Source organism: Ostrinia nubilalis, chromosome 7 (assembly GCF_963855985.1).
Source record: "Ostrinia nubilalis chromosome 7, ilOstNubi1.1, whole genome shotgun sequence".
Lineage (NCBI taxonomy): Eukaryota > Metazoa > Arthropoda > Insecta > Lepidoptera > Crambidae > Ostrinia > Ostrinia nubilalis.
This window is the reverse complement of record NC_087094.1, coordinates 15,190,233-15,207,892: the sequence shown is the minus strand read 5'-3', so window position 1 is coordinate 15,207,892 and position 17,660 is coordinate 15,190,233. Positions and strand designations below refer to the sequence as shown.

General features: G+C 37.1%; 1 protein-coding gene across 16 annotated transcripts in view; it reads right to left on the bottom strand.

Annotated features, from left to right (window-relative positions):
• LOC135073392 (mucin-2-like) overlaps positions 1 to 17,660 on the bottom strand; it is a 133,030-nt gene that overhangs the window by 6,081 nt on the left and 109,289 nt on the right. For 5 of the 16 annotated variants that reach the window (XM_063967555.1, XM_063967557.1, XM_063967552.1 and 2 more), the window contains exons 4-13: positions 9,556 to 10,638; positions 9,146 to 9,262; positions 7,870 to 8,868; positions 7,683 to 7,793; positions 6,814 to 6,972; positions 3,681 to 6,191; positions 3,253 to 3,501; positions 1,373 to 3,037; positions 453 to 845; positions 170 to 215 (exon numbers count right to left, since the gene is read on the bottom strand). In XM_063967555.1, the coding sequence (XP_063823625.1) occupies positions 170 to 215; positions 453 to 845; positions 1,373 to 3,037; positions 3,253 to 3,501; positions 3,681 to 6,191; positions 6,814 to 6,972; positions 7,683 to 7,793; positions 7,870 to 8,868; positions 9,146 to 9,262; positions 9,556 to 10,638 (7,333 nt within the window). The remainder of the gene's footprint in view (positions 1 to 169; positions 216 to 452; positions 846 to 1,372; positions 3,038 to 3,252; positions 3,502 to 3,680; positions 6,192 to 6,813; positions 6,973 to 7,682; positions 7,794 to 7,869; positions 8,869 to 9,145; positions 9,263 to 9,555; positions 10,639 to 17,660) is intronic. The other 11 variants (XM_063967560.1, XM_063967561.1, XM_063967563.1 and 8 more) reach the window with 11 other exon arrangements.

Below are 17,660 nucleotides of genomic sequence, written 5' to 3'. Positions count from 1 at the left end.
ATATAAAATTGGTCTTTTTGGCTTATTTCTAGACTCTTAATTAGAACAAAACATTGTTTACTTTCAAAATTAAATAAATCAAGGTGGTGTTTACGTTTGTCACGCACGTGCGATCAAGTAGGTATACTGTAACTGCCACATGATAGAAAAAATATGGTAATACTCATACCTGTAATAGCCAATTTGTTTTTCTGCGTCGTCGTCTCTTGAACGTCCTGCAATTTGATCAAAGTTTTTAACAATTTTTCGTCATCTTGCACACTCTTCAAGCTGTCTTTCACAGCAATCTTTGCTCCAAAAGGCTTAGCTGTTAAACTGTCAGTCTTAGTCGTCTGTTTGTTCGTCCTTGTGTTAGATTTCGTTGTTAATGAGTCAAAAGGCTCGTTAAGAGGCGAAGGCGAGGCAAGTAGATTCGAAAGGATTTTCAAATCTTTTGTTGCTATTGCACTCACTTGTGTCGTTGGTAGATTCGGTAGTGTCGGTATATTGAATTTTGATGGGTCCTGGCCGGTTGCCTTTAGTAAAGCCTGCAGTAGTTTTGTGTCTTCTTGGAACTGTTTGATATCGTCCTCTAGTGATGGTGTAATTTTAACTGTTGTTGGACGTGTTGTTGTAGTTGGGCGTGGTGTTGTTGTCGTCGTTGTAGTTGTTGTTGTTGTAGTAGTTGTAGTTGATGTTGTTGTAGTAGTAGGAATTGCATTTACAGCATTGTTTGCAATAGCTTTTCCAGTGCGGTCAGAAGACTGAATTTCGTTCAGGCTTCTTTCAACGGCAAGAGCGATGATGCGGTTGGCAAGAGAAGATTCTGGATCTTCATTGTTGACGTTGTTCTTCAATACAGATTTCTGGAACAGTTAAGTTTATAGTTAAGAATAATTTCAGTTATTATGACAACAGTCAACTTGCTAGATTCATTATTTAATTTTACCTATAAATAACCGGAAATTATTAGTAAAACTAAGGCTGGGTTGCACCATTTTATTTTAATTTTGACAAACTTTAAAAATCTGTCAAACTCTATATACAAAAAGCACCGGTTAGCGTTGTAGTTACGGTCAAAGTTAGGTGGTGCAACTCAGTCTAAGAGTAGGCGCACACCGTTGATTTTTAGTTGGCCGATAGTTGTGCCCGATTTTAAATTTTATGAAAAATCGGCCAAATCGAATCGGCGTACTCCCATACATGCCCATACTGATCAACTGCCCGACTAAACTATCGTCCGACGAAAAATCAACGGTGTGCGCCTACTCTAAGAGTATAAATACAGTGATTTAAAGTTCGTTTGGAAGCCTTAAAACTAGATTTCATAGTATTTAAATGGGAACATTTAATAACATGGTCTTTGTTGAAATTAATTAATATGTTCACTCACCAGGTTCTTGAGGAAAGCTAAATCCTCTTGCACAGAGAACGTAGATGTGCTCGGCATGTCAGTCGTTGTGGTGAACCTTGCGCCAGGCGCTCGGCGTCCGGACAAAAGCGTGGTTGACTCTACATTGCGAGCTGTGGTCGTTGGCCCTCTTCTCCTCTGGTTAAAAGGCAGTAATGTGGTCGAAATTCCACCTTCAGTCGTCGTCTGTAACGTATTGAAAGCACTTCTAGGAGCAAACGTGAAAACGGGAGTGGGAGGGGTAGTCGTTCTCGATTGGTAAACTGGCCTGACATTTATCGGTGTAGTTGGATTTGAACCAAGTGAAGTTGTGAGCGGGTTTGATGCTATTCTCACGTTTGACGTGACTCCTGTTATTATGGGGAGATTAAGGTTGCCTGGGTTTTGACCAGTGGCTTGTAGTAAGGCTTGCAAAAGTTTCGTGTCCTCTTCCAATTTTTTAATATCATCGTCAATTGATTGTGTTGTTGTTATTTGTTTCATTGTTGTTGGCCTAGCAGTTGTTGTTGTTGGCCTGGGAGTGGTAGTTGTTGTTGGCCTAGGCGTTGTCGTTGTTGTAGTGGGTACAGTGGTGGTTGGTGCAGCAGTGGTGGTAGTCAACTTTACGTTTAAGGTTGGAATATTAAAGTTGGCAGGATTTTGTCCGGTAGCTTGCAGTAATGCCTTCAACAACTTCGTGTCTTCTTCAAACTGACGAATGTCATCCTCTATTGATCTTACTGTCGTCGTTTGTGGCCCTGGAGTGATTCTTAAATTTCCTCCGATGTTAGGAATAGTCAAAGTATTTGATTTTTGGCCCGTAGCTGATAACAGAGCTTGTAGCAATTGCGCTTCATTTATTTGCTGGGCGTTTATTGATGCAGTATTAGTTGTTGGTTGGGCAGTTGTAGTCACTCCACCGAGTATTATATTGGAGGGCGAGATTAAGTTTTTAGGATTTCGTGCTACAGTGCCTTTTAGCAACTCTTGCAAAAGCCGAGCGTCTTCCTGATATTGCCTTTCGTCTTCCGTTGTGACTGCAGGTGTCGTAGATGGGACAAAAGTGGTTTGAACTGTTGTAGGCACTTGTGTTGTAGTTGTAGGCACTGGCGTAGTTGTGGTTGTTGTGGCTTCAGTTGTTGTCGTCGTCGTTGGAGCCGCCGTTGTTGTTGTTGGAGCTGCAGTTGTTGTCGTTGTTGTTGTTGGTGCCATAGTTGTTGTTGTTGTAGTAGTTGTTGTCGCCTCAGTCGTTGTTGTTGCTTCAGTTGTGGTTGTCGTTGTTGGAGCCAACGTTGTGGTTGGAGTCTGAGTTGTCGAAGTTACTTCTACTGTAGTTTCACCCACAGTTGCAGTATAAGGTGGCAATGAAGTCGTTTCAACATTTGTAAATGGTGTTATTAATTCTACCGCCGCAGTTGTCGTAGGATTGCTCGGTATTTCTATTCGTGTTTGAATTTGTGGTGTTTGTGTGTTCATCTCAGTAGCTGCCATTGTACTGGCAGTTTGTACTTCAGCCTTCTCAGTGCTCATCGTAGAAGGTACTTTTGGTGAAGCTAGTTTCAAAACATTTGTATTTTGTGGTGCAACCGTGACTTCGTCAATGGGTATAAATTTAAATACAGCACTTCCAGTCCCATCACCCGGTTTTTCTGTCCGAATTTGTTTGGTCTGCAATTTGTAGAAAAAATGCTTTAGATACGTCACAAAACTACGAAGATCAAAAAATATAAACAGAAACCTTAACCCATTTTGCAACCCGCCACCACTTACCTTCGGCCTTAAGACTTAAAATAATCCGTGCAACCCAAAATGATTACTACTAGAATGACTCAAATATGTTTCCTATTAGTTGCAACAACTACTGACTTAAATAATTATTATACCTCCGGATCGATATCCAGTGTTAATATTCTTGGTTTGAGAGTAGAGCTCGTCATGGATGATATGACCATTTCCTCTTTAGCAGCCGAAGATATACTATTAAGCAAAATCTCATCAAGAGAAGGTAGCATTGTAGTTGTGCGTAAACTCAATACATGCGAGGCTGTGCTTTTTTCAGTAGGCGGCTTTTTTGTGGCAGTAGTTATACCGAATGAACTGCTTTCTTTTATATTAAGTGCCGATGAAGGTATCTGCAAATTATGAAATAAAATGTTATGCCTTGCCTTGTTAATGTTAAGAAGCGTTACGTGCAATGCATGCAGAGCTTACGATAGACCCGGAGACCTCATGCATCCTCGAACTACTTCCTGGCGGCAGTGAAACGAAGCCCCAAGCACAGCGTTCAAGCTAAACAACGTAAAGTCAATACCATCATTTGTAGGTTATTTACAGTGTCGTTGGTTAATCGACTTTCCGTTCCGTTATTTGAGGTGTCTGTGGATGTCACGATATTAGTGGATACTCGGATGGGGTTAGACTGCGGTCTGACAATGGCCGGATTATTATGGATGGGGCTGTATGGGTTTCTTAAACTCCATGGACTGATTGGTAGTATGTCAATTTTTTGCATGACTCGTGGTACTCTGGTTCCGTTCGGGAATCTGCGGATTACTGTGTTATTGGGTAGCACACCGTAAACGATGTAAGGAGTTGCTTCTGTTAATGATTCCAGCACATCGTCGTTAGGGTCTTTACGTACCACTGTATTGTTCGGTAAAATTCCAAAAATAACGTAGTCTTTTTTCGGAACAGCAGACTGACCGGCGACGTTGACCTCAACTTGTGAAATAAGGTTTTGTTTTGTTTGATTAGTTTGTGTAGTGGTTGTACTTTCGACATCAGTTAGAGTTGTTGTTTCTAATTCGGTATCAGTTGTCATCTCGATATTCAAGGACGTAGTGGTTTCCATAGATGCTGACGCTGTTGTAGTTTCGATAATACCTTCACTGCTTGTTACATCTTCCGAACTGACTCTGCTTGAGATATCTATTTGAGCCTGTGCCGTCATTTCCAGTGATGTCTCGCTAGAATTCATTCCGATACCAGAACTGGTAGACATTTGAGACGTTGCGGATTCAGTGTTACTCGCAAGAGTGGCAACAGGCTCTACTGTTGATGCAACTCCGTTATTATTCCCATCTCCATTAATAGTTGTAAGGCCATTTATTATGGAAGATTCCGTAGATGTCGAAGATGGAATTAAATTAAGGGGAGTTGTCATAGGAGTAGTTAAGTCATTGTTTTCAGTAGTAGAAGAAGTCATTGTGTTCATTATTCTAGTCAGACGGTCAGAAAGTTGTACGTTGTTGTTAGATTGGTCTAGTATTTCAGTCAGAGGAGTAACAGTCGCTAATTCGTCATTATGTTGGCGGATAAGATCTTCAATCATTTTTAAGACCCTAGCTTTCTTCGACAGCACCCACAATTGGAATTTTGACACCTGACTGGGGTCTTCCACATCAAGATTATAAATATCTTGAGAAGGCGTAGCAAGTGCAGCAGCCGAACGTGTTATCTGAGGTTGAGTGGAAGAAGTGATATTTTCCGTTTGATTGGTGATAAAATCACCAAATTTAAAATTAGTTAAAAAGGGGATTGGCGATAAATGATTATCTGGGATAACACTAGACCGTTCTGTAATTTCAACGTTCCCAGTAACTGCGTCTGTATCTAGTTGGTCAGAAAATCTAAGAGGGAAAGTATCAGTCGTTGACCGAGATGATTCTGTCGTCAATTGGATATTATTTACAGGAATGGTGTTAGGTGTTGAACTTGTTGTAATCTGACTTGTAGATACAGACACAGTACTTGAAGCTTGTGGTGTGGTGCCAGGACTATTTACAGGTTGATTGCTGTCATTTGCGTCAATAACAGTTGTGCCAACATTATTTACTGTGCTATTTACAGAACCATTTTGGATGATATTAAAGTTAGACATGTCCAAAGAACCGTCATTATTTATAACAACATTTTCAGTATCTTTAATATCCTCCAAAGAATAAGGAGTGGTATTTGGTATTATGTCTACGTCTTTAACTACAGTCGCAAGTCCGTCAATCGCCCTAGGAATTAGTGACTTTAATAATTCAGCCATATCCGAGGAAACTCTAGATCTACTACTTTCATCCAAATTTTCAATAATACTTTTTATGTTATTAGCTAACATGCTAGTTAGTTCAGACGAAACTAAATTGTTATTGGGTAACAAAAGATCAGATACAGTGTTATATACCATTGTTGGGTCAGTCGATGGCTGAACGGATGAGGGTTCAGTTGAAGTCATAATTCTGTCTGTTGGTGATTCTGTATCAGAGTACAAAACTTTTATAGCGAAGGGTCTCCTTGCGGAAACAGGGGTCGTGGGAGTAGGAATGGGAACTGGTCGTATTGTATTCACAGAATCTACGTTTCCCTCTTTGGTACTTAGTGACGGAGTGACACCTTCCCCAACCGACAAACGGTTAATCACAATTGGTGTGGTTTGATCAGTGTTCTGTACAGGTTTAGCGTTTGTGTTTATACCAGCTATCGTTGTCAGTAACGGGTCTTGACTCGGCAAGCCTCCGACACTATTTACATTAAGGTTGTTACTCACGCCGTTGAGTGTCTGTGTTACATCGTTATTAGTGTATTGGTTTATCAATACTTCTGTTGTTGTTGAGAGTCGGGGTCTGGGTGTGGACGTAAGTATTTCAGCTAAAGCATCAAATATTGATACTGTAACTGAAGGCGAGTGATGTGATGCTTCAACGTTCATGACATGTGATGACTTCACCAGACTCTCCGAAAGTCTTAAGTCCGCTGAAGATAGTGTACTTCGTGTCTTAGTAAAGGAGATAGCATTCATGTCTGGCCCTAAATAAATTTCTTCTCCCTCTACCTGAAATAAGAAGTAGTCTCACCCATATAAATAGAATATAGAAGTTGTGTAATATAAGAAAAGTATGCTGTGTAAATGTTTGATTCAAAGAAACAGAAACTTGTGCAAAGACCAAAGCCACTTTATATGAATTGGTATCAAAGTAGAGAACAGCGAGTCGGTGTTTAAAGAGTAAAGAGAAGGTACTAGAAAATGTCTGCACATTGAAACAAGTGGTAAAATTTATACAATTTAATGACTTTTTCAAAAATGTTAGTGAAATGCTATTTTACAAATAATTTCACAAAAGTATAAATATTAGTTTGCAAAGCTCCTGCGTCTATAATTTGATTGTAGATACTACTTTATTTGGTTCAATTGAAATTCAACGCAAAAACTTTTAATGATAATTTATGCATGACCATGGTAATGAACTTCGTTTTGTTCTAAAGAGATATTTTTCTATAATTAAATAACCTAAATCATTATAAAATGTAAATAATACTACAAAATAGTAATAAATAAACATCCTCAACTAAACTTAAATGCAAACTAGTACAGTCATATCTCTTTAGCACCCAACTGAATGAATTACAAAAGAATGTGTATGAATGAATATGTTAAACTATATGAATCCATTAACCAGTTCTATGGATGACACGTGAATGATTGGTGGCGTGGTGATGACCTGTCTTGACATGGATTCTGTCGTGACATCGCGTGTATCGTCTCCATCGAACCAATTTGGCTCCTCTACAGACTTTGTCAACAGTTGGTCAGTGACGAAGAATTTCAGCCAAGCCTTTAGCAATGAGAAACTTGTTATTATTATTTTTATAATGCAATACGGAACTTAAATAGTGCGGTGGGTTTTAGTTTTATATGTAGCGGTAGCGTTGCTTATAAATAAGTTATCGTTAAGATGATAGAAAAGCTGCGACCACACTATGTATTGCAGCTCTAGAACGAAATGATACATGAGTAGACTCATTGTCTATGAATTTCTCTTACATTTTTTACAACAATATTATTATGATACTTTACTGGGCTACAACGCACTGTGTGGTCACACCGTACGTAAATATATTTTTCAGAAACAATAACTTTTACAACTTTAGAATTTGGGCTTAAGTTTTTAGTTTTTAAATTAAAACTAAGTGCAAAAGTTTTTGCTTCCTAATATAACTAAAAATGAATTATTAATAGCAAATTTTGAAATGGGGATTATTTTTGTGAATGTATGGTTGATTTATGGTTCAATTTATGTTTATTTTGTCCCTTTTCCTACTCTTACTGCCAATTACATAAAGGGGCTTTGTTGGAATTTTGCATAGTGTTAATGTCACGTCTTTTAACAGTCATCTGTAATAATAATACAGTCAAATTGGAGTTCTGTATTGTTACACAAACGCAGTTCATATTAAGCTGCGTCAGTTTAGTTTTAATTTCAATCTAATTAACATTTTGCTATTCTTATATTAACATACGTGTGTTATAAACAAGCATACTTACAGTCGAGGGTGTTACCGTAGGTACGGTTGGTTTATAAGCTGGTTTATCTACATTTGGACCCCTATATTTAGAACTAAATCGGGTTTTTGGCTTTTCTTGATCAGCATTAATCTGCAAAAGGAAATCAACAACGTAGGTCCAAAATAATAAATTTATTTTACATCTTTAAAATATTCTAAATACTTACGCCATTAGTGGATGCTTCGGTTGTTTTTGAAAAAGACTCACTGTATTTTCTTAAGCCCTTCTCACGAGGCTTAGGTGCTTCCAGATCTTCGTATTGATCGTACGATTTTGTGCGTTTGCGACTATATTTCCTTGTTTGAATGTTCTTTACCGGTGTAATTGTTGAAGATATCACTTGATCTTTACTATCTAACGTTGTAGCGTTTGCATCTTTGTAGTTAGCATGATATTTTACAGTTGTCGGTGAAGTGTTAAAAACAGGGTTGTTTTCACTTTCTTCAGCGGTATTAGTAACATCATTCATCAAATTATTTTCTTGGGACTCTTTGCTTGTTACAGCTATAATAAACATTTCTTGATCTTCATCATTATTCCGTTGTTGGGACTTTTCACTTGAAGTGTCAGCGTTTGAGGGGTTTTTCAGAAGAGTAAATATCAAAGGCATATCCGCTGTGTTCTCACTTTTTTTACTTGCAATAGATTTGTCAGTAGTGACTTCTTCCGTTGATTCTGTAGTAGTGGACGTAGAAATGTTCTTGTTATTACGTGACCGACTGTAGTAAGAAGTTCTTGGTAAAATATTTTTCCTTCTAATCGGTTTTACAGTCACATCGTTATTTAAAGAGGTAGGTGCTTCAGTTGTAAAATTTTTCTTTGGATAGCTTTTACGCTGATATGTAGATCTGGCTATCGATTTTTTAAGTATTACGTTTGACTCGGTCCTTTTTGGTTTGTTAGTATCATCAGTTTTAGGTGCTTGCGTGGTCGTAACTTTAAACTTTCTGTTAAATTTATATTGAGGTTTTTCGGTGCTTGCACTAGAAGGTGTAGATGTTCCAGCTGGAGAAAAGGTAGATTTCTGCCTCCGCGGCGTAAAAGTTCCTCTTGATCTAGGTTCAACAGTCCTTGGCTTAGGAGACTCCGATGAAGACCCATCAGTGGACGATTCTTCCTTGTTTTCTTTCTTAGAGTCTTTCTCAGCATTCAATTTACTGCGGAACTGAAAAAATTGCAGCACATACAATAAGTTATTTTTTTTCTATTTTGAGAGTTACTTTAATCCTGTTTTTCAGGATATTATTTCAAGTTGATTTGAAAAAGGTGATATGAATTAAAAAATCTGATACATCAAAATTTAATCACATAATCAAAGTGTATGTAAATAATGTTTACTCAAAGTCTAATAAATCAAAAAAGAGACGTTTGACTCATGTAATTACGAATCTTATTAACTGGGTCGGTGATCACAATTCCTGTTTGTAATGGTGTAACTTTACCCTTGAGTATTTGTTTGTGCCCGTGTTTGTCGACTGTGAGGAGGCAGTGTAAGTTTTGAAAACTTTCTGTGATGCTTTCACTGACAAACTCTCGCTGGCGGGAGAGCTCGTTTGTGTCTGAAATTGTAAATTTAGTGCCAATTGTTATACCAATGTTTAGAAGCCAATGTAGATGTCAGATTGTTGTACGCTTCAGCTTGCGATACAATGAGATTGTGAATGCTCAATGAATGTAAAGAGTTGAGATTTCATTCGAATGTTAGGTTAAAATTATATTAAAAATAATATTTAAGATCAAAATCAAAAATATCTCAAGTTTAAATAGTTATTTTAATCTGGACCTATGAATGTGGCTGAATGATCTTTCTTGTTATTATGAATTCATTATTTTTTGTTTAATAAATACTTACAGATGCATTTTTTGCTTGTATCAAAGCTTTGAAACTCTCCGGGTAGTTGTCATCTTCGCTTATTTCATCACTGGTTTTTACTTTAGTTAGTGGTACTGGAGATCTGAAGTTCCCTCGTGCTAATGGCCTTTTCATCATCTTTATCACTTTCAATGAAGTTTCTTTCAATGGTAAGCCCTCGGTACTCTGCTGTAGGGAATTATCAATGATCATTGGAGCGGATGGTTGAACTTCAGGTTGACTAGCTACGCTTTCTTCGTCCTGACTAGATTTTGTGACTTCGCTTTGAGTTTTCATCCCTTCTCCAGTTAAATTCGTGTCTGTTTCTGAAAGCCTTGTTTTGTATCGGAGTTTTCGTGAGTTCCTCAAATCACCAGTTCTTAGAGTGGTTGGCCCTTTATCAGCTGTTGTCAATGTATTGGTAGTGCCTGCAATATCAAGATCAAGTGATCTAGCATTAGGTCGAGTGTTAACGCGACCTCGTAACCTCCTTGGCGCTGCAGTTACAGCTTCTGTTGTTTGCGTAGTGGAGCTTCGTCTTCTGAACTGGTGGTTTGGGTCGACCGTTTTTTCCTCCGACGGTGTGGTTTTAGCTAAATCTTCAAAGGTGGAACTAATCACTTCTATCTTAGTTTCGTCGATAGTTGGAGAAGATACTTCTGGAGTTTGAGTCGTGGTTGTGGTCGTGGTCGTAGTAGAAGGTTTAGCTGTGGTCGTAGTAGTAGTGGTCGTAGATGTGCGTCTTACGTTCGTTCGTGAGCGGCTCCGACTAATATTCTCTCTGGTAGGTGGAGTAGTACTGGAACTACTTTCTATCCTGCTGCGGGTTCGATGCGTTCTTCTCGAGTCTAATCGTTCGTTTCGTGGTGGCGTCGGTGCTTCTGAAGAAGCTTCTGTCTTTTCTGCAGGCCTGCTTCTCGTTCTCGTCCGTACCACTTCTCGAGGTGGAACATCTTCTCGTCTTCTGCTGCCCCTAGGCCTGAAAGTAGGCTGTGCTTCTTGCGTTGGACTGTCATCAGGACTCCTTCCATCGGGTGCAGGTGCCGTTGTTAATCTTCTGCCGGTTCTGCTCGCACCTTCTCCCTGAAAATCAGAAAAAGAGTTTGGTGAATTTCAAAACTAATCTATTCCCTTTATGATTCACATAGGTAATACTTATGTACTATAATTTACAAGTGAAGTCACTTTAGTGCGTAATCAATCAGATCAAACTTATAAATGCAGACTTATAGCTAACATCACTAATATGAATAATTACAATACAAATGATTTACAATCATCATAATGTTCTAATCTCTAATCGATATGCCAAAGCAGACTTTGCGTGTTTATGCAAACCCATCATAGATAATACAATACATCTTCTGAGATCATTAATTTTGAATGCCTCTTCAAGAAGATTTATTACACACATTGCAGCGCACAGTTATGAAACGTTACAGAAATGCAGTGGAAACAAAGAAAGTATGCAGTCAGTATAAAAGACAATGGTTGGAATGATGAGGCGGTCATAGGAACGCGTTTTAGTTACTTAATACATAACAATGCGATTATGTATTACATGACGAAGGAATGTAGGAGATGGCTATTACGAACATGAGATAAGAATAAAACAACTTAGTAATGAGAGCTGTAGATAATATGTTACTTTCGAGCTATTTTTAGACGGTTTTTTTTTTCATTTGGTCAATTAAGTGGCTAAACACGGAAATATACCAAACTAGCCTGTAGTAGGCGACTTGTAATCCCACATATAAAAACACGCTTAATTACTCCGATAGTTTCGGCTATAATACGTACATTGGATACGTACACGATAGTCAGAAAAATGTTTTTATAAATATATTTAATCGAATTGTTAAAAAAGTTTACTTGATTACATTAGTACTGAATCGTAGACAGCGCTTTTTGTAATCTCGTTATGCACCTTTATTACTTAACTGAATAAAATTCTTATGGTCATAAAGGTAATTAAATATCGTCAATATGTTTACACTCTACTGTAGTAAAACTTATCTTAAAGTAACTAGCTAAAGGTCAAAGTCTAATCTTCCCAACTTTTACAAAGCAATCATAACAACAAATCAGCGTGATTCTCAATTTCATGCACGATTCCAAATGACAACCGTCCAAATGATAGCAAGTGTGGATTAATGGATAAAGTGCCGAAACAGATTACCGTATGAGAAACGTCTGTAGCAGACAGTATAGTCTTTGTTACAATATACATAAGACACAAAATAAAAACAATGTGAGGCACCTGGTCTTTAAGTAGGTATGTCAGGAAGATCTAAAGGTCTAGATCAAACAGTGATCTATTTAAAGCTGGATTAGATTAAAGTTAACTCAAGGTTGACGTATAAAAGTAAACAGATCTTGTTAGCACGGAAAAAACGTTTCCTAGACTAACTGATGTATTTATATCTTTGTATTTGATTACCATGTTACATTACTTAATCCTAAAGATCTAGCAGGAACGATGTACATGGTGTCCGGAACTGATAGTTCCGCCTATAACGTAAAATAGGTTTGCATAGAAATAGAGGTATATAGAGGTTGTTAAGAATAAGAATACTTTATTCAGCATAGAAAAATAAAATAAAAATACAGTACATATATATGCTGAAGAGGCGTCCGCTCAGCTATATTCGCGACATAACAAGCGCCATGTCGAGAAGCTGGTTTTCAGCGGGAACCAACACTATGAAGATTGCGGATTGCGCGCCCTCTTGACCGGGCCCATATTGAGGCTACCAGTCAAGAAGGCGCGCATCAGGGGGCGTTATGGACGGTGATCACAAAAAAGAGAGAGAAAAAAAAAACAAAAAAAGAAAACAATGTTATATAAAGACCACGTCAATGCATATAAAACGTTACAAAGAGTCAGTTACTGGAACTTTCTGGACTATTGCCACCACCTGTGTAATCAGTATCTACATCTTGACCGCAAGTAAAGCCCATCTTATGAAGTGAAGTTTGTCCCAAGTGGAAATGTTGAACTGACATTGGATCAACAACCTTCAATTAAAACAACATAGAAGGAGTTCCAAATTAAGGATTAAAAACTCGTACTTTCGTTTTGTCTAAACTAACATTTCTAACCGTAACTAAACAATCAAATCCAAATCGATAACATCGTTGTCTAACACTGAAATCCAATCTGCGTAAATGATAACGTTACCTAATGTCAGTAAAACTTTCTGCTCCACTGGCCATAAAGCGAGTTGTTATAAAAATACGTTGTTAAACAGCCGGTATTTGAAAAACCTATGAAAAAGCAGACGTCAACACACTTTTGTGTATAAAAATGGGAAAATTGGTACCTATATTTGAGTTTTTAACTTATTTTACAACATTCACTCTTGAGGTGCCTTATACAAGATCTAGCGTCGTATAATTTTTCTCACAAAGGTTAGTTTTAATTTAATAATGTAGTCACCAGCACCCCAACCCCAGCTAACAAAACGAACACCCTTCCTCCACGATTTTGAATTTTACACCAATGTAATAAAGAACAAAATTACCTGAGTTATCTGTCACTGCTGGCAGCGTGACTGAAAAAAACTCATAGGCTTTTAACAAGCCGTCAGTTTAACTCACGAGCGATTTCACATGGTCAGTTAACTTGAGAGATAGCAATGCGAAAAATTTCACAAAGCTCCCATACAACCTTGGACTGGGCTGGGACAAAGAAGTGGTATCACGACAAATATCGGTGCCTTGCGACACGATTCGGTATTGCTACTACTTAGCTGACTGATTTGGATAGTATGCCGTTTAATTTAAAGGTCAAATATAGTTGATTAGGCTTTATGTTATCAGACTGAGACTGAAAGACTTATGATGATTTGAAGACGCTTGTTGGGGATGTTAAAATCTGTGTGTTTCTTCTTTGAATTTCTGGCGTTTTAACAACTGGACCTACAACACTGATGTCTGATTTTGATTTTTTGAGCCGTGATGGACATCTGATTCATGTTAGTGGACCAAAAGCTTTATTAAATGTACATGAATTCATTAAAGCATTAATCATTTGGCATGCCTTTGCCACGGAAACAAACTGGTAACAAAAACTTAAAATGTTTTTACACTCTACTTTCAAATTTGGTACGAAACGAACCCAGGACGTCTAAGAATAAGAATAAGAAATTTATAATTAAAATATTTATAAGTAATTTCTAGGTCGAGAGCGTTAAAAGACTAAGCGGTAAAGTGTTGAAAACTCTTGGAAAGTTTTTACGATAGGTATATCTACTCTCCAATAAAATATTATGCAAAGAAAGTTATAAACAAATTAACGTTTAAGCAATGCTTACGCATTAAATGTTAACCAATAATCACGAAACACCAATATAATTTAATCAATAATAAATCTAAAAACCTAGATATATATTCAGACCTTCAATTTAATGAGCTAAAACTAACGACATAGTCAAATGGGGTGCTTAAACCACTAGATAATGAATAGAGTACACGTGTCCAGTGTTCACGCATGAATTGAGGGCGTGTGTAATAAGCACCACTACTATACAGGGTGTCCAAAAAAGGAGTGTCAAGCCGAAGCCTAGAAGTCGAGCATCACTAGGGCTACCCGAATCACCCCCAGTACGTTCCGCGATTTTTGATAGTTTTCGAGTTATGATTATTCGCTTGGGCGCTTAGATGAATACTAGACCTAGCTGATTCAGAAGTATTTACATCCATAACACGAATGTGAACTAAAAACGTTAAAAATCTTTTACGTTGTAAAAAAAATCGTAACTCGAAAACTATCAAAAGTCACGGTGATTGGGGTAGCTCTAGTGATGCTCTACCTCTGGGCTTCGGCTTGACACTATTTTGGGACACCCTGTATATTCTGTGCCAGTGTGTGGATTGAGGTCTGAGAATGTACCTCTCACTTATGAGGTACAGTGATTAATTATTGTAGTAGTCAGTGACAGGACATTGCCCCGAGTCTACAAGGTGCGCCCATGACTTCATTCATGGATTAAAAGTTGAGGTTTCTTTTGGAAAATTCAGAGCTGAACTTTTGTTAATTCTAAGAAAGTTGTCTGAGGAGACAAAATACAAAACATGTTCTTTTAATTTAAGTTATTCATTTAAGTTATTATATAAGAGCGAATCTCGTATTACATGTTTCGTTATTGGTTATTTCTTCTCACTTTGCATCACTACAGTTATTGATGAAAAATTAAACTTTAATAAAATTAGTAGCCCTTCAAGTACCACCACTACGATTTCTACGAGATAAGAAATTTTCTGTGTGTAAAGTGAAGGTATATAACGGCGGTCTACGTTTAAAACTCTGACATAAAAAACAACCTCTAAAATACTTTTTACAGAAAAGAAACTTTAACCTCAACATGAAAAAGATAAATAAACAATATATAAAGGATCTCGCATAGGGTCAAGTCTCAATACAATATTTAACAAGCCTGGGAATTGAACCTATACACGCAGGATATGCGTTATCTGGGGCACCGCTTACTTCGACCGCTCACATATACTCGTATTAAATCCAGTGTTACACATTATTTATATCTATATAGATATATCAGCTTGTATGTGTCACTATATATAGCTCGAGCCTTGGCTTAAACCCTGTTGCGGTTCAGGCCAATTATTGTGAATTACTTTCTAATATTTACTTGGTAATATAGAATTTTGAATTATTTCAGTAACTACCTATCTAAACCAAAAAATATTTATGTATTCTATAGTCTTAAAATAAAAGTTTTGAGAAAGGGACAGAACTCTTACCCCCTTATTAATAATTAAAGTTACACCTATGATGAACCTTGGATTAAAATGACATTTTTATACTAAATGACAATTTCAGCCAGAGTTCAACTAGGGTGTAACTTTTATTCATAAAGGGGTAAGAGCGATTTCGCACTATCTGATCCGAATCCTTCAAAATACGAATCTAAAGAAATCTGATCTAACCTGTGTTTAAACTTACGACTTTTGCACCTGACAGGTGTATACTCGTTTGTTGTTAAGGTTTAAACGTCAAAAGAAGACATTACTTTTTTCCCAGACGATTGAAAAGCTGCACACTAAATTATTTAAAGTATTCAAAAGTCTTGGGAATATTAGGCAAAGACCAAATGAAGATGAATAAATAAAAGGGTCATTAATACTCATATTTACACGCATTACATGCATTTATTATACAAAGTTCAGACACAAGCTTAACGTTCACCTTGCGTTTTCAATGCGCGTGCGCTTTGTTCCGCACCGCGCCCATTAATCACAGCTGCGTTAGCTCTGTTCTGATTGGTGCAATTTAAACAAATGTGCACTAAATGTAGAGTTTTAGGATCAATTTAAATGTAATAAAATAGAATTATCCACTATTCATTTGATTAGAATTATACTCCATTTGCTTCTGGTTAATTTGAGAGGGCCGTGCTCTTGCAGTGGACTAAAAAATTACCTGTTGTTAATCTAAATACATATATAAAACTCAAAGGTGACTGACTGACTGACTGACATTGTGATCTATCAACGCACAGCCCAAACCACTGGTCGGATCGGGCTGAAATTTGGCATGCAGGATGTTATGACGTAGGCATCCGCTAAGAAAGGATTTTACGAAACTCCACCCCTATATAAGGCGGTAAAACGGGATCCACGCGTACGAAGTCGCGGGCGGCCGCTAGTGATGACATAATTCTAAAATGTGAATGTACTAATATAGATGTGGATGCCCTCGCTCATCTTTTAATCTTATTTCGTGTTTTTAAAAACTGCCAGCGCTGAGAGTCGGTCACTTCATAAGAATAAATAAAGCAATTTAAAACGATTTATAGTTAATCAAAAAATTCCGAACTCACTGATAAAACATCTAAATATAAACAGTTTTCGAACTAACGACATATCAATTAACCGGTCTCTAACAGTCTTGGTTCACATGATAGCATCATAATGAAAATAACCTTCAGTAGCACATGTTTGTTGATTTGTTAACATTATTCATGGATTCCCAGTTTTTTAGACGTTTATGACCACACTTACTTTGTTATAAGCTATGCTTACTTTGGGACTAACTAGTTAATGTGAATTTATTCTTTTTTTTTAGAAAATCGAGCAACTACACACCAGTAGTTTTATTAGTCGTCGTATTATGTTATCTGTGGTGGTACCAACTTATGCCCTGAATGTAGTAATTATAAACATTGTAACACACTACTATATTACATAGAGCTGTGGTAAATTGCAGTCTGGAGGTGTCCACAGTTCCACATCTTCTAACTAAAGTGTTTGCTGTGATTTATATGCTAATCATCCTGTCTAGAGTAACTAATTAATGCAACTTGCAACCGTAGATAGAATATTTAGCAACAAATATTGTAACTTTAAAAAAATATTTCTATTGAATTATTGCACCATTAATTTGGCAAGCGCTTTAACATTGATACGAAATGAAAAAGCCAATAGAATTAGTTGAATTAGATAATTATTTATATTAATTTATTTAAATTTTACAGTAGGCTGCTTCATCATCATAATTTCAGCATATGGAAGTCCACGCTATCATCTTTAAAAATACCATAAAGTACGATTTCCAGCACTTTCTTGTATTCTTCTTAGTTAAATAGAGGACTGACAACGCATTTATTCATTTAAGTGTACATCAAGGACAGACATTTTCAAAAATGCATTCCTTCAATCAGGTTTAGTGTGAACGAAGGTTTCGTAAGAAGCCAGAAATCGACCGGATCTGAAAGCCGGCTGAAAGCTGGCTTAGGGGTGCCACTATTTACTTAACTTTTACTGTGGGCATATAAAATTAGGATGGGATTATGTTCCAAGGCATCCTACATCTCACATGAATCTGTAATTCGAAAACAAAATTAATTTAAAAGGGCTTAATACTGGATAAATTTATATAGAGCGCTGCTAGTCGTATTAATTTACGAAGCCACAATAAAGATTTAGTTTTTTAATCAATTAAAAAACTAGATCGAGAATTTCCTTTCATTGAAACAGACGACTTTACCTCTCTTTCTTGTTTGGTAGTCTCCCCCTTATAGCTTATTGCTAGCTTATAGGTAGCTTCTCCTCAAAAATAATAATAATATCGTTCGTTCGTTCGT